Below are 27,512 nucleotides of genomic sequence, written 5' to 3'. Positions count from 1 at the left end.
TAAATTGAATGTTACCCCATATAATTAGCAGTGTCAAATGATCCAGCTATGATCTCTGGTAAAGGAAGAAAAAAGTGTAGGAATCTTAATTTCTCATTATATAAACTTGTACTATGTCTTTAAGAGGTATATGTGGTTACCTCAGGTCATCCTGAGAATAATTGAGCTATTTTAGGTCTTCAATTTCTTAGAAAAAAAAAATTCCTTAAAATTTTAACAGCCAGTAGATTTTAATCAAATATATCATTGTAAACTTCTTCAGGAATTCCTATGCTGCAGCTGCATAAACATTGCTTTTTCACAATTTAGTCTGCATAACATTTTACTGAATATTATTTTCACTGATTTAGATGGAAACCATTTTATCTGTGGCCTGACCATCTGTTACTACAGATAGAGTTTACCAGAGAAATGTGTATAAAAATAAAGCAAATTATCACCATGTTAAAGTCCTATTTAAACAGTGTTCACCAAAAGATCAAAAAAGGAAACTATAATCAATGAACTATATTTTTTGTCACAATATTGGGCTGCTTATACTGACTGAAGTGAATTGCTGATGAACATTTCATCCAGTTGTTTGACATCATGCCAATTAGAAACACAGACTTTAAAAAATAATATAATTAGTGTAGACCTATTTCATCACGTATTTTGACGTTGCTTCTGGTATTTGGAAGGCCTCCAACTCGTGCAATGGATAGAGGCATTTCAAAAACGTCTAATTTCATTGTAGGAAGGTTTTATTCAAAGTCTAAGGTTATTGTGCCTGTTCTCCAAATAACAACTATGTAATTTTCAATGGTTCATGTTGCTACTCTGAGCCTCAGTTTTCTCATCGGACCATCAGGGCTAATATAATTTATTATGTTTTTGAAAGGAGCCCAATAAAACAGCACGTATAAAAGCTCTTTGCAAATGGAATGCAATTTATAAGTACATTATAATCTTAATAACCTTGTAAGATATTACAGTTATGTTTGTAAATAGCACTGTCACAAAAATCTCAGCCTTATGATAGGAAGTATCTTAGAAATAATATAAACCAAAGTCAGCTGAAGCGCCAATTAAAATCTGGGTTATTGAAACTCAGGAATCAACCTCACATTGGAGAAATTAACCTTAGAGCTCGTGCTCGTCTATTTTTTAAAAACTTAAAGATTTTAAGAAAAGTTTAAGGAAAAATGTGTGAAAATGGGAAAAACTTTTTATTTATAAGTTACCTGGTGATATTGAATATTCGGTATGGTAAACAATTTAGTTCTGTCTAACTGAAACCAAGTTTTGTGTTGAACATATATTGACAGAGTAAAGATTTAAGCCTAGATATTGAACACTTTCAACAATTTGTCATTTCATGCATATATAGGACCTGTAAAACATACAAAGAAGAGAAAAAAGATAAAAAGTCTATGTAGAAAATAGAATTTTATAACTACATTTTACAGAATATTCCAAGAGATATCATTGGTCATTTTATTATTTTGAAAATATTACTTATTTAAACAACTAAAAAATGTTAAAGCCTGATATAATCTTCAACATTGGAAAGGATAAATTATTGAAAAATATGTAGAACAGAAATTCCATCTCAATGTCATTGATACTACTATACCGTTGAACAGATATTCTATGAGGTATAGAACATTGCACATAATTACACATTTAGGATTTGACATCATAGCTAAACCAGTTGTTCAAGGCCACTAAAATACTGAAAGAGGATTAAGATTATTAACAGCGGGGAGGAAAAAAGAACTCTAAAAGCCTTTCTAACTCAAATCTGGCAATGGTGATTTCACTCAAAAAGAACGTCACAACTACGAAGAATTTTTAGTAATTCATGACACAAAATAAGACATCCACCTCTAATTTTTTAATCTATTTACCTCTATTCCATGAATCCAAGAGTGATATTGTACATGTTTTGGACCTGCACAGCAGTGTGGTATTTATCATTGTGATGTCTCAGAACTTGTCCCTTAAGGATTTTATATATGTGATAAGTACTAGTAAAATTTCATGACTTCTGATCAGAATGCCTTTTAGATTTTATACGAAGTATTACTATGTCTTACTAATACCACACAGTGTCCTTAAAATTCATGTGTTTTACTTGAAAGAAGTGCTGAAAATGTTAGGTATGAGTAATAGTTATTAATTTCTAAAAAGATAAAATTCAATTGTGGGTGACACCTGTTCAATGGATTGGGAAATTGCTCCTTTACTACAGACTCAAAATAAATCTATGGCTCTGGCTTCTAAAATACCTATTTTCTCCCCAATGTTCAGTGACTATTAGAATATATTTCTCTCAATAATTTGCAAGAAGATTTGGAGGAGTGGAAAACCTCAAGACAGTAGAAAGTTGTCCACAAACTTTTGCCTTGGGTCCAGTGATTGTGTTGGTATTTTATAATGGTAAACTTAAAATAAGTTCATTTTTGGATAATCTAAACAATGTTTGGAGAGCTGGCCTACTGGGTGAGAATACCATTTAAAAGCACTTGTGTTACGTAACAGACAGCCATGGCAAGGGCTATTTAAAATTCTTAGGTAGAAGAGAGCTGTCAATGCCAAAGGAAAAGCTTTGCTCAAGGAAAGTAACTTTCCTCTAAACAGATGGCGCAGCGGGGATCCAAGGTCATTACATGGTATCTGACCTACTTGAGGCCCGGTCACTTAATGGAGGATTAGACTGACACAGACACAAAGACCAACACACACACACAGAGTTTTTAACCCTCTGGACCACCCAACATGAGATGGAAAAACAAATAAGATGGAAAAGAAACGTTTTCTCAGCACTGATAATTATTAAATGTGCACAATTGTTTTATGCAACAGGAAGTTTGACCAGAATGATGACAGAATCTATATTTCGGATACGTGGCTGCCACTTTGGAGAATTAGAAGAGTGTTTATACATAAATTTTGTTTGAACTCATTTTCATGTAGTAGAATAGACCATTGTTCAGGAAATAGATGAAAAAAAATCTATAACAGTTGAGAAATTTAGTCAGGAAATCATCAGAAAGGAGAGTGTTAAGATAAATTCTTTTCAGCCTTTTCAAAGTTTGCATAAGTTTATAAAAAGAGATAAAGTTTCTTTGATCGGAAGAGATTCTTCGCAGAAGTGCAGTGTACAACATACTATATACATATAGGGCTTCCCTCTGTACATATACATATGTATACACCATCTATATGACTTTTTAAACATATACACGGCTTTAACTCGAAGAAAATGAGTTAGCAACACAGTCATCATTGCAAGACAATCCAAGTGCTGAAAGAAGGGATAATGATCACTTAAAGGGCTATTTCACCTCCCACATTGCCCAGGACCAAGAACAGAATTCTTTTTTAGTTCTTCTTTCATTGCAACACTGATTGTCATAGATAATCTTTGTGCTTTTGTGTAATGCCCATCCTGGATGTAACATACATTCACATATGACGTCAGACAGTTTAAATAAGCATGCTGAACACAGGCAGGACCACACAACCATGCAGAAAATATTCTGAATATGTTTTTCCAAACTGACTGCAACATCAACATGCATCACTATCATATTTGGTCCTGTACAGCAAGGAATGTACAGCTGAAGCCATCATGGCTAGTTTCACTTGCAAGAGTTTCTTTAGAGAAGAACACCCAGTAGAGAAACAAAACAGAATGAATGAAACAAACAAAAAGTCCCCCAAAACCAAAAATTTAAAAAAAAGAAATTTCCTCCCACATGTTAACGCTGAAAATCTGGCCATTTTTCACATAGCACATTTTCCTCATTCCATAGAAAGCAGGTCTTCTCCCAAAATCTGGAGTTGAATTGTTCATAAGAGAGATTTTAGTGTCTCAGAGCTTTTCCTAACCATTGGAAAAGCTCATCTTGATAAAGCATTTTCCAGCGCACGTTGGCTTCAACGGTTTCCACGGCTCTCAAGAAAGAGGCAGCAGCTACTCCATTGTAGTTCTTCATGAAGTTCTTCAGCTGGAAAGAAACATTTTTGAAGGGTAAATATGCATGTCTCAAACTCCTGTCGAACATATATAAACAAGACTATATGTAAAACAAAGTGCCACAGTCACTGCAGAAGGCATATTTAATATGGGAAGCAAGCTCACTAACGAAATACAATACAACAAATTGCATCCATTAGGTGCGATGTAGTTTCTTTTGGAACCGGAAGGAAAAAAGAGTAGACATCACAGTTTCAAGAGCTCCAAATTCAGCTTCTTGTTTCATAAGTAAATATTAAAATAGACGTATTTATCTTTTCGTAATAGGTTGAGGGGACTGTGGCCAAGGCTAGTTCTAACTGCAAAGCATATCCAATGTACAAATAGCCTTAAAAACTGAAGATAAGGATTAAAGTTCCCTCTTTGTTGGTAGAGATCCAACTCTTCTTCTTCTTCTCCAAATAAGTAGCATAAGGGCTTGACTCTTATCTTTGGTAGGAAGGGATTACCAGTTATTGGGTGGTGGGAAGAAAGTAATGATGCTATGAAAACTGGATGATTAATGACATTTCAATTGCCCAGGTGACTCAACTTAGAAAGAATGAAGGAAAGCTAAGTGTGGACTCATTTAGCTAGATACTTTGAGCACTTAATTAAAATAAGTTACAATTTTAAAATGCTTTGCTATTATTTTTCTGGATATAAGATTTTCTCTAGAGAGCTCACATATTCTGGGATTGCTCAGGGACTTTATTTCAAGATTAAATATTAGCAGTTTTTCTTTCTGACTGATATGTCTTAAGAAACTGGCAACCAACCAACAATTGCAATGCTAATAGGCAAATGTGAAAAATCAACTTGCAACACAGAAACATTAGTGGTGTAATTAGTGTGGGTGTGATTCATCACATGGTGGGTGCCACATGGAGGATATGCCAGGAGGGAAATGTAGTGCATCCAGATTGACTCAGGAGCAGGGAGTATGGGGGGAGGGGCATTTAAAATGGACTCTTTAATACTTTTCTGAGTTAATCTAGAAATTGGCTCATTGGTAGCTTGGTTTGTTTATGACAATGTTACTTTGATTTCATGATACCCATGGGTTTTCTCAAAGTTTTTCCTCTACTTTCCTATAAAGCCCCATGCCCCCCACAGCATTAGCAATGGATAACTATATCTCAGAGCTATATCCTTTATAAGACTTCAAAATCACTATGCTTTGATAACAAACATGTAAAATATCCAACATATAACAAAGATTTATTGATGCTATTCTGAAAATTGATTTGACATTTTACCAGATTTATACAGACTAAGAGGAAGAAGGGAAGACATGGGAGTTTATTGAATGTCTTCAATATTCCAGGCACAGTGCTACACACATATGCCCGTTACAGGCACAAAGATATTAAAAGGAAGTCTAATGGAAACATTGAATCATATTTTTAAACTTTAACTGATTAATCCAATAATTCATATATATTTATACGTTTGGACTCATTCATTCTGTATTCCTAAAGCAACAAGTAATACATTATGATCTATGTCTCGAATTGTTTTAATACAAAAGTATGGTATATTACAGCATACATGTGTATATACATTTGTACATTACAGTGGAATTCTTTACATAATATATGTCAATCAGGAAAAAATTATATTTACTCCTCTTAAAATATATTCTGCTTTATTACATACATACTTTCCTCGGCAGTACTAAATATGCCAGATAGTGATAAATGACCCTTTGGCAACTTTGACTCTGCAGCATGCTCTTGGCCCCTTGAGGAGAGAGAGAGAGCGAGCCAGCCTGAACACGTGAAGCAAAACGCTTCCGTCCTCCTCAAAGGCAAACTATGGGTTTGAATATGAATGTGTTATTGACACAAAGACAGTAGGTCAGATTATCCTGCCAGAGAACCATCAATAACAAATGTAAGTGGTAGGTCCCCAGGGATTCATTTCTTAAATCACTATTTAAGTGCACTAAATACTTGCCTCATGAGCTCAGAGAGCCTGAGGTGACTCGTATGAATCTTGGGAGTAGCTTTTTCGTCAGAACATATATGGCCCACTTTCCGTAGTCGGCACATATTGATTTTATGCCCAGATTCCTCTGCAGCTCTTCTGTCAAACATGTGGTTACAGCAGCTATCTAACGGGTCCTGGGGTGGGGGGGGTGTGATCATAGCACCTTCCTGACCCCTTGCCTGACTTTAGAGGCCCCGGGGTAGATGGAAGGGACTTGGCATTCCAGTTTGCTTATTTCTGCAGCTCTTTGGTAGATTTTCTGCTGTTATTAGCTTTTATTACTGTGTTTCCTAAATATTTATGCCAGCTTATGCTTTTATTTGAAAATGTTGCAAGTTTAGACATTTTTATAAAATAGCATTTAGTAAGATGTCAGAGTTGTTTGTGCTTCCTAGTCTTAGCATAAAATCTCTAGACATGTTTGTTAATTTCTCCATTAGGAGACATTTTCAGGTTTAAAAAGAAAACTCTGATTTTAGGGTACCCTAGACCCTAAATATCACAAAATAAATTATTTGTAGAGTAAATGGCAAAACCTAATATACTCTCAGTAACCATATAAATGAATTGAATTAGCTATTGCCCTATTATGAGGTTTATATTTTCAACATTAAAACTGTAAATGGGATGTCTGTGATGCACAGGATCTATGTTCCTCCACAACAGGGTTGTAGATTAGGCTCAAGAAGAAAAAAAAAAAACAAAAACAAACAAGGGCTGGAGAGAATTGCTTAATAGGCATTAGTATGATGGCAAAGGGCCTCTGCAGCTCCCTCAGGTTGTACTTCCATTAGTTTAAAATTAAGGAAATAACACACTGTTTCATAGAGAAATAGTGTTCAAATGGCTAGAGCCACGTAATTAGAAGGAAATTACCAGTTTCAGGTACTAGAATGTAGTTTTGGGGAAGGGACCCTGCAACAATGGGCTGATGGGGATCATTAACATCAAAATAAGTTTTCAGAATTCACAAAGATGTTGATTCCCTTTCGATCTATATATACTCTTGAAAATAAGAATATGCCCCCATCCAAAGGGAGCGCATTGGGTTTTCTGCTTGTGAGGATCATTGGTTATAGAAGGATGAATCTGGAATTTCCTCACCCCTTTTATATTAATGGCGGGGGATCCCTTCATGATATGGCCACTTGTGCTGACTTTCTAGTTTGACGACTGCCCTCTGAGGCTTTGCCATACTTTCATTATCTCATCATTGTCTTAACGATCGGGGACCGCTGTTGTGGAGTGGGATGGGAGTTTGCTCTGTATTCCTTGCACATGCCACAGAGAGATGGTATTGTGAAGTTAGCCGCTCCGTAGGTAATGGAATAAAAGCCACAGTTCAGTTTCACGTTTGAAACTGCACTTTTCATTACAAGGACATTTCAAATGACAATTAAATCAAGTGGAAAAATATTAAAAATATGTGTGAAGTAAGTAAGACAAAATGGTCAGCATAGGATAAAATCAAATAAATATCCATTTAAAAGATCTTTTCCCAGGGCCTGGGTATACCTGAAGCAAGGAAAGTATGAAAGATAGACAAGAGTTTGAGGAAGAAGAAAAGGGAGCAGGTACAGGAGAGAGGCAGCAAGAAAGGGGCAAAGGCAGAGAAGACTGGGGAGAAGACAGGAGAAGGAAGGGAGCTACAAGGGAGGAGGAGGAGGGGAAGGGAAGGGTGGAAGCGATTTTTCACATCTGTGTTCACTTCAGTGGTTTCACAGGTTGTGACTAAATGAGTCTTTTACTCACTGATTCCTGAATGTAAAATCAAGAAATTAAAAGTACTTCATTTAAATACAGAGAAAACTGGAAGCAATCATTCATTTAATTGTTCTTTCATTCTGTTTCATATAGCTATGAAAGAAGTCCTTCTCATTTAGCTTCCTTTATTAAAAAAAAATTTAGTAAAACATGGGCTGGGGCTTTCAGAACCAAATCCTTTAGGGTTGGGAATACACAGCAGGGATAAAAATTGAATTTCAAATCATTGCAATCAGAGACTTAGCTTAGCTCATCGTGTATAAGAATCCAAGTTAGTGCATGAGAGATGATCATACAACATTGGGCAATATTAGAAGATGTTAAGGATGATGCCAGGGTTGATGCTCCTGGGGAAATGCTGCTCAATATGATTAGCTCTGGGTCACAGTCTCAGGCGTTCTGTCAGTGAGAGCAGAGGAAGCCATGATTCTCAAGACCAAATATATAAAATATATTTATAATGGAGTTGAGCAGCAGACAAAAAAGTGATAGATGGTTGAAGCCCAGCTCATCTGAATCATCTAAATGTATCTATATTTTTTCCTCCCTCCTACATACTTACCCCTCCACATTTCACACCCATCTCTTTTACAAATGTGAGTTAATGGTCAAAAAAAAAAATTATCTCCAGAGAAATAAACCAGAGAAAAAACTATTAATCTCATTATATATTGCCCGATACATTCTCTTTCATACATATGAATTCATTCCATTGAACAGACTAGATAGCATGAGGCATTATTATCACACCTAGTGATCCACTTCCTGTATTGGCCTGACCACGAAGCAAGGAGACTTAAGTTCTATATCTTAACACCAGCCCTGATCTTTTGTACCCAAATACTGAGTCATTGTGACAGGATGGGTCTGTCATTTCTAGGATCCTAAGCTGGGTTCACATCATCAGCCGAGGAATAGATGATTGGATCAAAGAGATCTGGAGTGGATTTGAGAATCATTATATTCAAACATCTCTCAAAGGCATTTTATGCTTGTTTGTTTGTTTTTTAGATTTTATTTACTTATTTGAGAGAGAGAGAGAGAGAGAGCACTCACATGGTCAGAGGGGGAGGGAGAGGGACAAGTAGACTCTGAACTGAGTGCACAGAGCACTAAGAGGAGATCTCAAGACTCAGATCATGACCTGAGCCAAAACCAAAAGTCAGATGCTCAACCTACTGAGCCACCCAGGAGCCCCAAAGGCATTTAACGTTTAATATAATAGAAATAATTTTGCAAATAATGAATTAAATCAAGTCTTTATCATGAACGTATGTTTTTTTTAAGAAATGGATATGAATCTGTTGGAAAAAAATGGTTAAAGTGAATGTATAATTTCATATATTTATAAAAGAAAAACATTAGAACTTATATATTAAAATATTTACCTCTTTGAGTTCACCTTCAGTATTAAGAAATTCTGTAACTCCACTAATGAGTTTGGAATTCATAAATAATGCCTCTCCATACCTGGAAAGATAAAAAAAAAAAAGTATTGATGTTAATATAGGAAGTAATTTAAGAAATACTACTCTATAGATATTTTTAGAATCCTTTTCAAGGGCTCCATTTGACCAATGTTATCTTGTTGCCATTAAGATCTCTGAACATTTCAAGGTCATTTCACCAGGGAGCCAGGGAGGTGCAAAGAGCTCTGACTGCAGAATACCATCAGATGCCCCCTGATTTATCTCAAAATGTCTCAGAGAGGTCTAAGTTGCAGTAAATTAAAAAAAAAAAAAAAGGAACCCTCTAAAATTAGATTTAGGAATTACTATTATATTTTCAATCCAAGGTTTGAGGGAGAAATATTTTTAAACTTTCTACTTTAAACAACTTAGTTCACTATGAGGAAAAAAAAATCCCAACAAAGGAAACAGGAGTGTAATACAAACTTGGGCATTATCAGTATGTCACACAGATCCTTTGGTCTGGTCAGTCATAAATGACATTGGCATTCTTTTTCATGCTTAGAAACTGAGCCAAATTTCTTTGAAGTGCTCCCCAAATATTAGTATGTTTTCATGTAGGCATTAAATTAAAATATTGAGTTGTTCACTTGGATTGCATAATCCTTGTACCACAGACATAAATTCTTGACTCGTGACCCACAGTAAGGAACAATTTGTACTGGTGAGATGGCAAGGTTTCTCATTTTATTGATTTATCTCTGTTGTGCTAAGGATACCTGTCACAGGCTACCATACTCTTAGAATTAAGAAAGTACACTAAAAAAGATTCTGAGGTTTTGGAAGCAAAGGCTCAGCCCCCATTATAAGAGGTTTTCTAATGCTGCCCTTACAGTATTGTGGCACCTTTCTTTTAGGACTTGTTAAATTGACAATATCTCAAGCCTAATTGTTATATATGGCAAGGGGGTACATGTGGTTTTCTAAGTGTCTGGCTTGAGCAATTGTTGGATGGCCATATTATTTACTGGGGAAAAGAAGACAAGAAGACAGTGATGGATTTAGCTTTGCAGGTACACCTCAGTAGGGGGGTCCAAACAGGCAACTGTCCATCATAGGGTGAAGCTTAGACAAAATGTTTGAGTAAGAGATCTAGATTTGGGAGCAATTGAAACGATCGAGCGATTGGAGTAGATGGCAACTAAAAACAGGGAGAATCTGCAGGCAGGAAATAGGAGTACCTTGGATAGCACCTCCTATTTCCTGTGTTCAAGGATTGACAGAGGAGTAGGAGCAGATGAAGAAGACAGTCCTATTTGTCAAGATAAACACTTCCATATCTGTAGATATACTGAAATCTCAACCTTTCTACCTTTCGGTTGGAGACCATGGAGTCTCAATGAGACAAAATAAGCATACCAGGAACCAAACATTTTTTGGTTGGAACTGAACAATACCTGCACTATGCTGAACTCTGACAGACAAAACCACTCCCTAAGGAGACTGTGCATTGGCAGATATTTGACACTTTTTAAAGTGAAGTGCTCGTATATATTAATTTCACCTGGTATCTGACTATTCACTATATTAGGGGTACATGAGAGCAAAGCAAGTTTTAATCTTCCAATCATTCCAATTTCTGAGCTGCAAATACAAAAAAGCCAATATGTCTTCTAGGAATATCAGTGCCTTCTGACAATGAAACGTCTGTAGATAGAATTGTGCTTTAACAGGACACATCCATTCAAATTGAACCCATTATACAAGGGCAACTGAGAAAGCTATACCTTAAAAATGTAGTTTACACACCAGTTTTTAAGAGACAGAACAAGAGGTCTGTTCACTGTTTGGGGACATTTAAGTTTGAGAACACACAGCATCTACAGGCTCTATAATAAATTTAATTTTAAAATGCCATAGAGATTATCAGAGTAATAAATCAACATTCATTATAATACATTTAAATACATAATGAAACGTTTTCTTAAATTGAGGCTGAAGAATTCTCACCATGAAACAAGATGTCTCAGGAATGCATTCCATTGCAACTAGAGTTATACAACGATTCAAATGTTCCTTCTCTATATCTTGGTTTTATTTCAGGTGTTTTATATTTATATTTAAAGAAAATTTAAAACAATTCTGCAGAGGTAAAATTTTCTTGTTATATAATATAATAATTATATCTGATTTATAAATCTTTTTTTTACAACACATTTAGAATATAGTTTTATGATATTTCTTCAACCTTAGACAGCTCAATAGATTTTCCACAAAAGTTGTACTGCTAAACCTTTTTACTCCCACATTTCCATATATAATCACAGTTTTTAATCTTTATTACATGAATAATGTCATAGAATCATTAAAATAATTCTGAGTTTCACAGAAGTGGCAACACCCATCTTGGTTGACTATTTTAAAATCTAATTCTATTATCTGGACCTTGGTTTTAACACAAAAAGTTGGGCCCTTATCTCTCCTATGTCACCTTTAATTTACTCACTCAAGTTTGAATGACTGAACTCTTATTTCTACCTGGTATTTAATATCTTCCATTTATCTCTGAAAAACTTCCAGGCAAGGTCTCGGCCATGTGGATTTCGAGCGACATGGATTATCACATCAATTGCATCTTGATCTAACACCACCTCAGAATTCAGTGATAGATTCAGAAGCCTTTAAGGATAGAATTGTAGAAAAACTTTTAGCCCAATAACTTAAACATTTTTATAAAATTATAAAAATTACATGCATTAATTTGTCATATTCTTTAAAAGAACAGTCTTGTGTAAACTACTAATACAACTTACCAACAGAACAATTTTCTGTTTATAAAAGGGGGAAGAGCAAAATCATAGCACTTTAATTAGCTCATTAATTAACTTTTGAAAAATTCTTGCGGGTGAAGAAATCACAATTTTGTTTTGATGCTATCAACTCACTTTAAAAAATCTTTATAGTAAATACTTCCTTTTTCAATGAAATATTGTCCTATTATTTAGTGAGAAACAAAGGTATCTCTTTCGATTCAATTAGCTTTAGTCATGTCAACATGGCAATTTTCCTTAGCTATAGAAGATACATCTTAGAGTAACTAGTATATATTCGAGATAATAAAATCAAGTTCAGTGTAGTTTGATTAACAGAGAGTACTCTCATTACACAAATAAATTTAGAAAATTAATTGACCCACCTATTTAATAAGTTCCTGTCATCACTGCAAGTTAAGGCTTCCAATAATATTTTCTTCTCAGAAACTGCTGTGGTGGAGTGGAATTTCATCCATATGAATTCCCAGACATCCTCATCTAGTAGTGAAACTCCTGTACAGTAGACGATGTCTCTAACATTTAGTGGTATTCTAAAGAAGCAACCCATGTTGGTTTTCTGTTAATTAAAAGCTTCATAGCATTGAAACTAAAGACAGATGCTGATTTACTACAGTCAGTTTTTTTTTATTTTTTTTAAAGATTTTATTTATTTGAGAGAGAGAGAGAGAAACAGCATGAGAAGGGAGAGGGTCAGAGGGAGAAGCAGCCTCCCCGCTGAGCAAGGAGCCTGATGTGGGACTCAATCCCAGGACTCCAGGATCATGACCTGAGCCGAAGGCAGTCACTTAACCAACTGAGCCACCCAGGCGCCCCTACAGTGAGTTTTTAAAAAAGATGATTTTGTTAATTAGATTTTACCTGAAAGAGAATAATACTATATAGTAACAATATTCAAAAATATTGGCAATTGAATGATGTAAAATAATGTATTTTGAATGCAAGTTTTATTTCTACTCTTGAAACTATATTTAAACAAAAATCACGGGACACCTGGGTGGCTCAGTTGGTTAAACGTCTGCCTTCGGCTCAAGTCATAATCCCACGGTCCTGGGACCTAGCCCTGCATCAGGCTCCCTGCTCAGCTAGGAGCCTGCTTCTCCCTCTCCCTCTGCCACTCCCCCTGCTTGTGATCTCTCTCTCTCTCCCTCTCTCTCTGTCAAATAAATAAATAAAATCTTAAAAAATCAGAACACAAAGGCTTAAAAAAACAATGCAAACAGGATGCTTTATATTTCCACCAACATTAATACACTTACCAACCAAACATTTTCTCTCATAATTGGTAGACCCAAGAATGACAAGAAAGCACAGGCTGAAGAGACTAATTTGAATAAAACAAACATTTTCTCCTAAAATCATAGACAAGTCTCCCTAAAATTAGTTTTCTCAAATAGGTCTTCACATTTTGGAACCTAGAAGATTACCGATAGAGATAATAAACAGATAAAACATAAAGTAATAAATTTTGAGAAAGTAGAAATTTCTTTTTCCCTACAATTATAAAAGTGACTATAAAAATAGAACAAATTTGACTTGGACTCCAAAATAAATATTATGGTGGGAAACCGTGAGTGGATTTAATTACTCTTGACTATTTATAAGTTGTAAATGCTCATGTTTACTTTACCATAGCAATTTTTTACTAAATATTGTTCTCTAAGTCTCAGTATATATCCCACATTTTAAAAACCGAATTCTCTGAAAGAACACTAGAATACTTACAAAAAGTCAAAGACAAATACATGTCTGCTTTGTGTCATATTCAGTGATCTACTATTTAAATTTCTCACTTGTAATTTGAATGTGGCTGATTAAGAGGTGTTTTCTCTGGGTAGCAAGATAAAACAATCTCTTCTAAAGATTTAGGACCTTGATTGATGGTTAAAACACGCTATGGTTGAAGGGGTATTTAGAAAACAGGAGGAAGTGTCTGAATGACCACCAGGAAGATAAGCTTCATCTTATTCTGTTAAGCAGCTAAGTAGGGCTACACTCAGAATATTGAGGATTGTGTTTCAGGATACCACAATGCTTATATTTGCTAGAAGTATCATACAAAATTAATTGTTCCCAGAAATGCCTAAAACTATATTATTCTGTCTCTTCCTAGAAGTAATTTGGAGTATTTGGAGAAAAGTTACTTTAACCTCGCTAACTGAAGCCTTTTTTCTTTGTGGTATTAGAAGGCAAGCACTCTGTTTTGTTTTTAAAGGAACACAGACATCAGAAGAAACCATCCAAGAGCTTCAGAAAACATTGCTACCACATGCAATCATGGTAGATAGCATACAGGATTACAAATATGCTTCCATCTTTACTAACTATAATAAAAAAGTTAAGAAACCTCGTCTTTCTCTAAATCAACAACTAGAAAAGAGGATGAGTCTTTTCTCCCAAATATTATAGGCTACAGAGCAAAACACTGTATCATTGTTATGACTTTGGCCAAGAGATCAATAGAAAAATTTGCAAGAAAAAACAATAAAATGTCTACTGAAATCATCAGCTCATAAATTAATGTATATTTTCTTTTTTTCTCAATGTATATTTTCTTAATGTTAGACCTAATAGAAAGTCATTAAGCTACTAATCTACTAAAGAGAATATAGGGATAGAGCCCATTGAATTAGGTTTTTTACTGCCTATGAAATCCATCTCCAATATCAATGGTTTCAAGTAGAAAAAGCATACAGAAATATAGAAAATGCAAAAAAAAAGATATTAACTATATTCCTTAGAAATAACTTGACTGCCCTATATCATAATCAGTAGGAATAGTCCATATTTTGTTATTCAGTAGATGTTGTTGACTGATGCAGAACTGTGTAAGATGCACATACAAATGAATAAATGGACTAGCCCGTCCAAAGTCCTGGGCACTGGCTAGAGGAGCACGACAGGCAGGAAATAGCAATTCTGTGCAATACCATGTTCCAGGTTATACATTTTATTTAGTCTATATAATAATATCATGCCGTCTGCATTATAAACTTCTTTTTGCAGGAGAGGGAACTCTGTTCTCAGAGAGGATATTTTGCACTATCACCACTATATAGTAAACTGAGATCCAGGGTGATCTGTACATGAAAGTCTTTCCCATTTTTATCAGCTTAGAGATGGCTATGACAACAGAAGTATGATACATTGTTTTCTATTAGTGGTAGTCATCAGAGTAATATGGACACATCCAACTTATCATGCTCTCAGTGCTGAAGTGGCCACAGGGTCGCCGCTAACCTTTTTTTTTTAAGTTAATTTTCCAATACACAGTTAAATCAGTCATCTTTGAGAAATATTCAATATGGGCAAGACTGGATTTCCAACAATAAGTATCCATGGTGCCCACCAGCACTGAAGCTATCCTTGTTAAAATGCAGCCTCTGGGTGAGCGTAAGGACATAGGTGAGCACTGTACTTAAGGAACTGCTCTATGGCAATCTGGTCATACACACAGCACGGAGAAAAAAATCTTAAAAGGGCACTCAGCAATAAAGTGCTGGATAAAATGACAGACCACCCTGAAGGAATCTAGCAAAAGTTATCCTAGGCAAAGGAGGCCTTTAAAAGCAAAGCTGATTCCGGATCTCAAGCTGCAGTCCCAAACCAAGAGAGAGACCCCATAATTTGGATTTGCTCTGCCAGAAGCTGCAGGTCAACTTTTCAGGCTTGTCAGCAGCTATCCCTCTGTGCACAGCAGATGTATCAAATTTGATTACTATAAAAATGAGACACACATATGTTTACATATATAATCTCAAGCCTGTGGATGGGCCATTGAAAAACCGCCCTCGGTCTCAGCTGCAAATCTCCAAAACTCTCAGGAAAGAAATAACTCTATTAGTAGATGCCATGCGAATGTGCTGCTTCCGGTTCACAGGTCTCCTTCGAAGGGCAAGGACAGAACTGATTAACAGGAGAATACCACCCTGATTTTTCGAGCATCTCTTCCCACGGCATGCACCCCTCAACTTCCTTACCCACCCACCAACTAAGGAGTCAATGGATAGTTCATAACATTATTGTCCTCATTGCTGAAAATAAAACAAGACTGGTGAGCACTGAATTTGCTAAGGGCCTAGGTTCCCAATGACTTCCATTGTTAATGAAGCCCCTTTTGTTGCTAAATTTGTAAAGATGTTCTAATAACATTTTAGCAAAATGATTGCTCTGGGGACAGTTTAAGATCTCTTTGTATAAACCAAAGTCATTAAGGAACAAATGAAAAAGCTCATTTGTTTGGAAAGCATGGGCTGAAAACCCCACAGAACCCAAGAACCCATAGTTATGAGCAGTACAAATGAGTTTTGTGAGATTCTTGATATCAGGATTACAGGGAGGCACGGCCCCTTCTCATGGACATGGAAATTGTTTATAAGAATGTGAATATCCCATGGTCATTTCTTTTAAGCTGCTGCCTCAGAAATAAATCTTTTAATGGAATTTTATTATCTAGAGAAGGAAAGCTGTGCTTATTTTTCTCTCTGTAGTATCCATATACAGGACCAGGAAGCTAGTCTCTCCTATCTGCCTTCGTAGGAGATGAACAGAGGAATTCTTAGCCAAAAGGAAGTGTCTATCTTCTTGAGGGTCTAACACTGCAGAAAATTATTACCTAATTAGTGTAACTTGTACTATAGTTTTTAATCTATTCTCATTTTAAATAGGATCATGACAAAGTTCATTTGTATGGTAAAAGTTTTGAAAGCAAAATAGTTTTGAAATTGTAACAGTTAGCATCTTGAAATAATCTATTTTGTATTTTGGTGATATGTTGAACCTTTTTTACTTTGCCAAAAGCAAATGCATGAAAACAAAATGCTTTGGGGTAGAAGTTAAAAAAATTTAGTAGGTAGAAAAATAGAGGGATTTTAAAAATTTAGAAAAATCTAGAAAAATTTTTTTACTGAGTTAAATAATGATGGTGGAATGGGACTAGTATTTTAAATCTTAGTAAATTGGTATTTTAGTTATTAAATGGAAATTTGTGAAGTAGGTTGATAAATTAACAGACACATTTCTGAAGATTTTGCTATAAAAATTTTCTTTGTTGTAGGTGTTTTTTAAGGTAAAAAATCAGGGCACATCTAAAATAACAATAAGGGACCTGTTGAAGATATAAATAGCAACACAGAATGATGTATTATAGATTAATATTTAATGATATGATAAAATACATTATTTAATATGATGAACTATATTATTAAGGATGAACATAACATACATAATATGACTACATTAAGCGAAAAAAATGTAATGTGTATGTTAGAAAGAAAGACTAAAAGAAAAAACAAGAGAATATTAACATTTGCCTCTGGGTTGAGGGATTACAGTTAACTAGTCTTTCTTTTTTTAATTCAAGTATTTCAAATTTAATCATTTAATAAATTTGACAATTACTTTGGAAATAAGATAAGTAAATGTATAATTACATTTATAAAGACAAAATTCTATTACTATTAGAGTAAAACATATTCCAATATAGAAAAACGCTATTGAATAATATGTAGAAACAATTCTGATGATACAGTTAAAATATCTCCCAGAGGAAATTATACAGGCCAAAGGAAAAAAAATCATACTATTTTAAAATATAAATTTTGATGCTTAATCATGATAGGGATCTATTTTTAAGCAGGTTCTCAGTAGACCTAATTTAGCCAATAACTGCCTCTAGGACTGGGCGAGTCAAGGTCATTGCTTTGGGCTTCATTTTTCATCCTAATTGGACAGGGCTAAAGTACATGAGTTCTAAAGTCCCTTCCTGCTCTGTTAGTACAAGATTCTTTTCATTATCAATTGTATTAACACTGAAATGCAGATTTCATTATTTTCAAAGACAATGAAAAAAATTTCTCAAATCACTAGCCTCTCTAAGAGCACCTATTTCTTTCAGTGGCACTGAAAGAAATTTGGTCTGTGGCCTACCGTTTAATTAATTTTAATTAATTTGCAGTTAATTAATTCATTTGAAAGATCATTTGTCTAATCTAAAAGTTAAAAGACAGCTTTGGTTGAGGCTTCCTCATCAATACTCTAAATCTTGTTTGACCTTGTAAGTACCAATACTCTTACTTCTTTCAGGGCAATTGTTGACTTTAAAATATCAGAAAAATAACCTGCATTTACAAAGGTTGACCCTGTTCATAGTATCCCCTACTGCCATCTTTCATTCTTTGTCCCTTGGCTGCTCCCAAGAAAGCTATCTTGAATAAAACTTAAAGCTGTTTAGAAAGAACATGTGACCTTTTGCAGCTAAGCAGCAGTTTCCTCATCTGGAAAATGGGGAAAACCATTCCTTACAAGGTTATTACAATGATTAAACGAGCACAGTGCTTGGTACATATCTGGAGCTCAGTACGGGCATTATCTAAATGCCACGCATAGCCAAGTGCAGGGTACGTAGAAAACGGTCTCAATTTGTAGTAAGGATATTCCTCCTCATTATTTTTATTACTATTATTAGTAGTATGAAGTGGCAACAAATATCTCCATATTTCCCAAAAGAGTACAGGACTAAAAAGAAAGAAAGTTTTCAGACAACCTCACTACAAGTGAATGAGTAATTATAAAAATCATGACTGACAATACATTAAGGCATTATAATAAAACACAGTTTTATAATCCCACCTAACTTCACCGGTATACTTGTCAATCAAACATGCCACCAAATCCATATCAAAACCCTGGCACCCAGAAGCAGTACTGTTTCATAGTATCTCTACAAGGCCCCTAGCAAAGAATCCCATGTGAAGCGTGCATCAGGGACCTTTGGAAAGAACACTGGGCCGCAGTGCTGTGGGCCCGGCACCTGGGGGGCAGCAGCTGGGGCTGCTCTTTTTCCAGAGACTCCTCTCTCTTGCGTCCACACCAGGCCTGCTCATTCCCACTGAAACTTAAGCATAACAAAGGGACACTAAAACCTTGGAACAAAGGAAAAGGCAGTTCAAAGCCAGTCTTTGTGGCCCTTTGGACCTCAAAACATAGAGACGGATCCACCAGGAGGATAACAGACCAACTATATTTAAAATTACTGTGTTCTGGTGCGCCTGGGTGGCTCAGTCGTTAAATGTCTGCCTCCGGCTCAGGTCATGATCCCAGGGTCCTGGGATCGAGCCCCGCATCATCAGGCTCCCTGCTCGGCGGGAAGCCTGCTTCTCCCTCTCCACTCCCCCTGCTGGTGTTCCCTCTCTCACTGTATCTCTATCAAATAAAAAAAAAAAAAAAAACTTAAAAAAAAGAGATGTTTAAAAAAATAAAATTACTGTGTTCTGAAATGTTCAATACCTCTTTATGTTTGATTCTTGCATATTTGCAAAGAGGCATATGCTGCTCTTCCCATATGAAAGGAAAAAGGATGGCTGAAGGGGGGCTCACTTAACTGTTACTATACAGAGTTTATCAAAAGATTATACTTTAAGATAACGGCACTCTTTTTAAATGGCTTTTATTGTACTTTAAAAGAGACATTTACTTTACTTAAGCTGAAATAATTTACATGACATTACATTTTAAACTTTTAAGTCCCATATATAAAATAGCTATTATTGCTACTGGTAGGAAGGAAGAGGGATGATGAGGGTAAATATTTAGGCTATAAGACCACTTTATAAAATATAATTGCTAAAGCACAAAAACTTAAGAACCCAGGTGGCCCAGACAACATTACCAAGAACAGGATAAAAAGAAGGAGACATCAAAGAAAAGGTAGAAAGAAAGAACCCAAGTGAGAAGTGTTCACAGAGGCCAAAACATGCAGCATGATGATGACAAAGACAGGCAATGACAAAGACCCACAAAAATGTAATAGAAAAAAACAACAACAAACAATTAGAGAATTCGTGACTTGACTTGTTTAAACTGTTTCTTTGTCCTGGATTTTAACCACTCACTCCACTGAAAAGCCTAGGACATTGTTATTTAACATTTCACAACTCAGAACCATTATGACATCCAGAATCAATTATACCCATGAGAGCTCAAAAAAATCAAACTGCTTTATAACAAAAGTAGAAAAATTAAGCTATCTCTGATGACTCACTCTGAAACAGTGAGCAGCAGGTTGCTGGTATAAATAGTTCTAAGAGCACAGCATCATTTAAAACTTAAGAGGCATACAGTGGTAGTAGACGTTGTGAAATGGATGATAAATTGCCCTATTTATAGATGCCTGTGTTAGAGATGAGATTGTTTACTGATTACCAGGTGCCCATTATCCATGGCTTCTCAAGGAACCTGCTCTGTCTTGATCTGTGATATTTAAGTTTCTTTCACTGGGCTCTGGCCATTGCACTGTAAAGTTAAGTGCCACCTGGGATAAGAAGTCTAAATTTACATACATATGATTGTGATGTCTGAATCACAATAATTAGGAATCTGTATGTTAACTATGAAGACACAAGATGATGATGAAAACCACACATTAGAAACATCAGCAGTCCATAAGCTCTGTGCTCGTTCAAATCATGACCCAGGACTGAGTGTTTATAAAAACCCCACTGGATGACATCGGGCTCCACCTTGACAAATAATTCTTATTGCCCAGGCATAATTTATAGCAACATCCATTGTCTTTTGTATTCTTCGTAGGAAGGTTGAAAATTACACAGATTTACTGTATCCATCAAAATACTACTTTTATAAATGGGAGGGCCTGTGCAAATGTGGTTTACTTTCTTTTCTAATGCACTGTCAAGGTCACTGAGGTTAACAAGGCTGTTTCTCCAGCCTGGGAAGAATCAACTATGGCAATTTAGTTAATTTTTTTAGGCATAACTACTAAGCTGTCATGGGTAGGCAATAAGTAATGTATCTTTCTCAATAGCAAGGTCCCCAACTAAAGATAGATTTTACTTTGGCCGAAGTAAATTTTACAACATGTAATTCTGCAGGTTTTCAGAGATTTAATTGGCACATTCATTACACACACAAAATATACTGTACTTTTTAAAAATAGAGAAGTATTCTTATTCATATCAAATCCTAGATGTTCTATGGTTTCACTTTGACCCTCCTGTGAAAAAGCAATGAAGGGGCACCTGGGTGGCTCAGTTGGTTAAGCGACTGACTTCGGCTCAGGTCATGATCCTGGAGTCCCTGGATCAAGTCCCGCATCGGGCTCCCTGCTCGGCAGGGAGTCTGCTTCTCCCTCTGACCCTCCCCCCTCTCATGTGCTCTCTCTCTCTCTCAAATAAATAAATAAAATCTTTAAAAAAAAAAGAAAAAGCAGTGAAATCCACGGTAAACTTCATACATGTGTGCGTGTGCTTTAAGGAATAAGGATAGATATAATTAAATTTGATAATTAAAAATAGTTAAAAATAATTTATACCTATTATATAAGGTAACAGAAAATTATTGGGAAAAAAACTCCAACAATCTGGGTCCTGGAGGAAAGGGGAATGGCAAGAGTGGATGAGAAAGTTACAAAATAAGGCAAAAGGCATATTTTGCATTGGCAGACGATAAATCTAAGAAAAACACGTATCTTTAAAAAGTCGCCACAAATTTTATGATTTTCTGAAATAACAAATGTATATATGCACATATACATGTAACTGGCAGGTTCTAGCTGTAGCATTGATGTGTATGACGAGAACAGAAAGCAGAATATATATTAGATACCTGCACTCTATATTGCAGAATAAAATAAGCAGTGTTTATGTATATATGAAAATAAAATAGAAGTCATGTGAATTTTTTCTATTTGATTTTTTAATTATAAAAAGAATCTCAAATCATGAAAAAGAAAAAAAGAAGAGACTCTTTCAAAATATTTAGGAGGGATCCTAAAACATGAGCATGGGTTCTTTGCTGTGAATTTTAGGGGATATCTCTACATAATTATTCTATTTTCATACCATTGACCACCCCATATATTTTTTTACACATTTACAAAAATAATTTTATGAACACTGACAATAGTTTTGTCTGAATTTTGGGAGGACTAAGAACTGTCTTCTCAGTATCTCATTCTTGATGAAAACCTTAAGAGCAGGAAGAAGTCAGTGAAAGTTAAAAGTTGAACTTGCTATCTGTAGCATCCCTTGACATTCCATCAAGGAAAGAAAAACAATGCAAAATGTTGATCATAAACCAAGTTTTGAATAGGAAGCAGAGGCTAAAGGTGTGCATATTAGTTTACTAGAGCTGCCATAACAAAGTACCACAAACTGGATGGCTTAAAACAACAGAAATCTCTTCTCTCACAGTTCCTATAGCTAGAAGTCTAAAATCAAGGTGTCAGCAGCATTGCTTTCTTCTGGAGGCTCCGCAGAATCTGTTCTATGCCTCTCTTCTAGTTCCCATGCCTCCAGCAATCCTTGGCATTCCTTGGTTTGCAAACCCATTACTTCAATTTCTACCTCTGTCTTCACATGAGTTTCCCTCTGTGTCTCTCTGTGCCTTCTTTTTTGTCTCTTATGTGTACCATCACCACTGGATTTAGGGCTTACCCTAAATCCATGTGAGCTCATTGCAAAGACCCTATTTCCAAATAAGGTCGTATTCACAGATAGTGTTTAGGATTTAGACATATCTTTTAGAGGCCACTATTCAACCCACAACAGTGTGCATGCGCTTTTATTTTTCCTGTTATTGCCAAGAAATTACAAGTCATACAAGTTCTTTCTCACTTTTAGATATTTTGAGATATATATACGTATATGTGTATACGTATATATATCACAAAATTTAAAATACATATATCACAAAACAGTATTTGATGCTTGTAGAGCATTTTCCATCAACATTATCACAATATTAAGTAAATATTATTGCACTATCATTAGAAAGCCTAACATGAATTATTTTCACTTTCATTTTGAGCTAGAATGAATTACATGTATAGAATCAGTCCTAAGTCTTAATCGCAAGGGGGGGAAATAAACAAAAAGGAAATGTCGTTAATGTTGCTGAATCTTCTCAGTGTTTACATTATTTTTGGAAAATGTGGAGGAAATTTCTTCTTTATAGTGGTTGGTAGCAGTTGTCATAAACCTGAATCTGAATCTATTACTATAATCCACTCTCTGTGAGTAAGTAAAAATGTTTTGGAAACTGCAAATATTTTTGTTGGTTCTCCAGCTCTGGCTTAGTAAATACTAGTGATCACTACTGTGAGTGAATCAACATTGCTCCCTGTGTTGCCCATGGAAATCCATATTCACTTAGCACTTGTACTGTGACAAACAGTCAGGCGGTTAAAATAGAGCTATTCTATAACTAATCAATAAGCATATCTTTTGATAGATGGGACAAAAGTTCAATAGGATTATGCCTGAAGTTGGTATAATATCAGGCAAACAATACTAGCATGATAGGAAAATTACTATTGGCAGAAATGGGGGAAAAACCAATTATACTGAAAAGAAAAACAGTTAAATTAAATGAAGTCACCTTCAAAAGCATGCTTCTCTAAAAATTAAAATACCTTAAAAAAATACTATTGACTATTTGCTTCTATGCACGGCTGTAATAGAATTTTTTTTTTTAAGTAAAATGTCAGGAAAAAGCCAAAAGGGTCAGGAAAAAGAAAACAAGTGTAGGATTATTTCTGCCTTTTAAATTAGAATATAAAATTGTTAGTGTATTTAGATTAGAAACTAAATATGACTATAAGAAAATGAATAGAAATATGCACTTACTGAAGTTACATTAGCTCTTGAGGCAATTAAACTCCCTGCTACACCAAGAAGTAAATTAAAAAAATACATTCAGATTAGTTAGTCCCTCAAGTAGGTCATTTAGTCAAATATTTATCTCACGATGGACTGAACTAAGCCAGCATGTATTGAATTCTCCCAATGGCAAGGAAAAGTGGAACTCTCAGTGTGATTCCAGAGAAGCTTCGGAAAAGAGAGATAATAAAGCCCTCTTCTGTATACGGGTGTAGTCATTACTTTAGGAATCTTAATAGATGACCTCTACTTCCACAAATGGTAAATCACATAGGACTACTGGTTATGAACGAGATTTCTAGTTTGACAAAGGAATTCACAATTGGATTAATTCAGATAGCAAGCACACTTCCTACACTTCGTATATTATTTTTCTTCTACATAGGTGTTCCAAAACACTTTTGTTTGGTAACATACTCTAATTTTAGAAGAGCGATTCCCTAAAGCTTTGATGAAGGCGCATGATCAATTAACTGGGATTTTTGCTCTTCTCGGCAAATAAAAACAAAACAAACATGATTAACTGGAAAAAAAATTGCAAGACTTGCAGAGGATGTCCTTGGGTTAGTACAGATTCTGCCCAAACAGTGACGCTTTTGGAAAGTACCAAGACTTTAATCTTGAGAAATGTTGAGGAAGAAGGCCATTCCTGTACACTGTTTCTTTTAGGTAACATCTTTCTCTCTCTGCCTGATGAATGTGTATTTGTCCCGTAGGCCTCAGGTCAGTTGTCACTCTGCAAGAATGTCAACTCACTGATAGGTAAAATTGCCCTTTTCTTAGAAATCTCCCTTCTGGCTTCTCAATACAGTTAAAATCTTAAAGTGTTTGTATGACATCTGATTAGTCTCAGTCTATCCCACTGGACTATAAGCTCCAGGAAAGCAGAAACTGTCCTTTTGTTCATCACTGGATCTCTGGTGTCTTTTAGTATGATGCCTGAGATGCAGCAGAGGTTCAAGATATATTTAGCACATGAATCAAGTAGTGTACAAGTCTGAAATAATATTGATTGGATTAAGGAGATATATTACTATGGAAGAAATGTGCAATACTACTTTATTTTAGAAATGAAGCTGAAAGATAAAAACCAAGTCAACTATTAACCAGATATCCCATTATCCAAAGGTGGACCGAGGAACATAGCCCTGTAATACTGCATTGGTCACAATGAGGGAGGAGGGCTGCAGCATATTAAATTTGTATTAGCTTTGAAGAACTACAGAGGGATAAATTGATAAGATGTTAACAGTAGTGATGATTTTGATGGTAATTGTGAATTATTCCAGAGGTTCCCATACCACTTTCTGCTTTAAATATTTTCATGAGCAACTTTTAAATCTCTGTGCTAGGGTTACACAGGCAACAATTCATAACCAGGTGACTGGCCGTTAACTACTGAAATATACAATTCCTAGGGCAGAAAGATGATGGAAGGGAAGTGGCTACCCGTTAAGTTTTATTTTCCAAGTATATGATAAAAGTGAAAAACATGTGTGCTCAAATTTTACATTGGGGAAAACTAGCTAAAATACTTTTTTTAAAATCAGCATTACAAACATTCAAGTAGGTAATTCACTATATTTTTCCCCTCACCTCAGTGGGTCTGTTATGAAGAATGTTCAGGGTAGAATTTGCATGAAGTTCTCTATTAACCAGTGCCCCAACTGTGGACAGTAAAAAAATAAGGCAAACAATGACAGTACATGATGCTGTGTTACCTCACATGCAAGTAAAAACGTAAATGACTAAAAGTACAGGTCAATCAGTTTTGAGCTACTTAACATAGTCTACTGAGAATAGGACTACCTTTTACAGCATCCTCCCTAAACTCTTAGAAAGTAAAAATGAAATAATTTCTGATACTCTGATAAAAAAAAGTTTCTAGGCCAGGTGTTAGTTAGGAGTTAAAGAGGATATAGAACTTGACTTGTAAAAGCAGGTTTGGTTTAATGTAGAAAAATAATGCTTTGAGTTAAATTTTTAAATACGTATGAGAAAATCATAAAAACTATTCTGAAACTAAGATATAAACTGCCTATTTTGCAAGGTAAAATAGTGTAGAAATAGTGGGATTTTTTAAGGAGAAATAAGTTTTAAGAATTGTACAGGTTCCTGGGGACATATTTATAAGAATAAATTCCAGACATATTTTTACACTATCCACTGTTTTCAGGTATTCATATCTATAGATAGATCTCTATCTTAAAACAGATAAAATTCTTTGCATTCATAGTGAAAAGGATTAATAATAAATTTAAAAATATGAACATTGGTAGAGGGAATAAAACAACTTTCAGAAGACACCATAAATGTTAAGCTTCAAGGACCACAACTCATGTCTGGATGATACCCAGCTATTCAAAATTGTGATTTCTCAATTCTTCACCTTCGCTCTCCTTATGTTACATTCTCTCCCTAAACAATCTAATCTATCACTCATTCCTTCCATTTCTACCCACCTCCTAGTGTCACCAAGATAGGTGCTCCTAACTCTGGGGGTAAGGAAAGATTTCTTAAAGAATACCTAAGGATATGGGTACTTTTACAGCAATCAAGTTCCACATTCTAAACTTTCATACGGATACTTCTCTTTTCATAAAAACCTTTCTCCCACTTTCCTTCATTTTCCAGGAGAAAGGTATATTTCTCTTTCACTCAACTTGCATCTTCCGAGGGTACATTGTACTGCAATATCAAATAAAAATTCTAAATATTGGTGTTGATATCTAGAAAATGAGTTTTCAATTTTTTAAATTCTTAGCTTCCATCAAAATTGAAGAAGGGTCTAATCAAGTTGTCAGGTGATAATTTAAAAATTTTGGTGATAGATTACTATGTAATTTTTGGCACAACACTTGGGAAGACAAAAGAACTGTGTCACACTGCTGTAACAAAACACCTCCCATTCCTATCTATTTATTTTTATGTATAAAGTTTCTCAGTACTTTAACATAAAAATCAAATAGAATTGATGGTGAAACTTTTCTCATTCTAGCATTGAGTAATATTTGTCTGTGAATATATAAACTGGTTCGGGAAAAAGACCAATCTCAATTTTAACATTCATATTTAACAATTTTTATGTTTGGAAATTACAGAGTTTGCCATGTATTTATGTTGGTCAATTATATACAAGCAATCATTGTAATAAAAACTCAATTTTGAAAAAAAATTAACATAGGATTTTATGACATGAAAAAATTATGTGTGTATATGTCTGTATGTGTTGTATGTATATATTTCCTATTGCAGAGAAGTATGATAGGGTGGTCCAGAAAGGATTATCTAGCAAAGATATATTAGAATATAATTTGGGGGAGAAGAAAAGAATAATATAAAATTTGTGGCTGTTAAGTAAAAACATAAATCATATTTTTAAATGGCTAACGGGGGGTATTAAAGTAGCTAGGGTGTTTCAATTCCATTGAATACATTCAGGGGTTTGAAAGAATTTTGTTTAAAAAAGTGTCTGTTTATAATATGCTGAAAGGTGAATCCTTGCAATTATTTACATGTATGATGGAGAGTTTAGGATAGAGACTGAAAAATGTTGTCTTTGGCAATTAGTATATATAAATGTTTGAGCTCTATTGGATTATTCCAGTGGACTGTCATTAATGTCTTCCTTTTTTACCCTTTATATGCAAGCAATCATTAACTCCTCTCACTCTTCATTCTTCAGTCATGCTCAAATATGTCCTTTTCATTTCCACCACTAGCTCTCAGGGCTGGAAGTTTTCCCTGGTCTCTGATCTGGTCAAATTCCCATGACATTCTCTCAGAACACCACAGACTTCTTGGTTGCACTTTTCTGAGTTTCATGTTTAGGTGT

At 35.1% G+C, this 27,512-nt stretch overlaps 1 protein-coding gene across 1 annotated transcript in view; it reads right to left on the bottom strand.

Moving 5' to 3' along the window:
- Positions 1-83: 83 nt before the first annotated feature.
- The window catches only part of TRHDE (thyrotropin releasing hormone degrading enzyme), a 349,173-nt gene continuing 321,744 nt past the window's right edge, over positions 84-27,512 (bottom strand). Inside the window, exons 16-19 of the mRNA XM_006728228.3 lie at positions 12,365-12,532; positions 11,707-11,847; positions 9,148-9,229; positions 84-3,995 (exon numbers count right to left, since the gene is read on the bottom strand). Of these exons, the coding sequence (XP_006728291.1) occupies positions 3,852-3,995; positions 9,148-9,229; positions 11,707-11,847; positions 12,365-12,532 (535 nt within the window). The 3' untranslated portion in view covers positions 84-3,851. The remainder of the gene's footprint in view (positions 3,996-9,147; positions 9,230-11,706; positions 11,848-12,364; positions 12,533-27,512) is intronic.

Source organism: Leptonychotes weddellii, chromosome 5 (genome assembly GCF_054177405.1).
Source record: "Leptonychotes weddellii isolate Sample4059 chromosome 5, ASM5417740v2, whole genome shotgun sequence".
In the NCBI taxonomy this organism is placed as follows: domain Eukaryota; kingdom Metazoa; phylum Chordata; class Mammalia; order Carnivora; family Phocidae; genus Leptonychotes; species Leptonychotes weddellii.
This window is presented reverse-complemented; position numbering and strand designations above follow the sequence as displayed.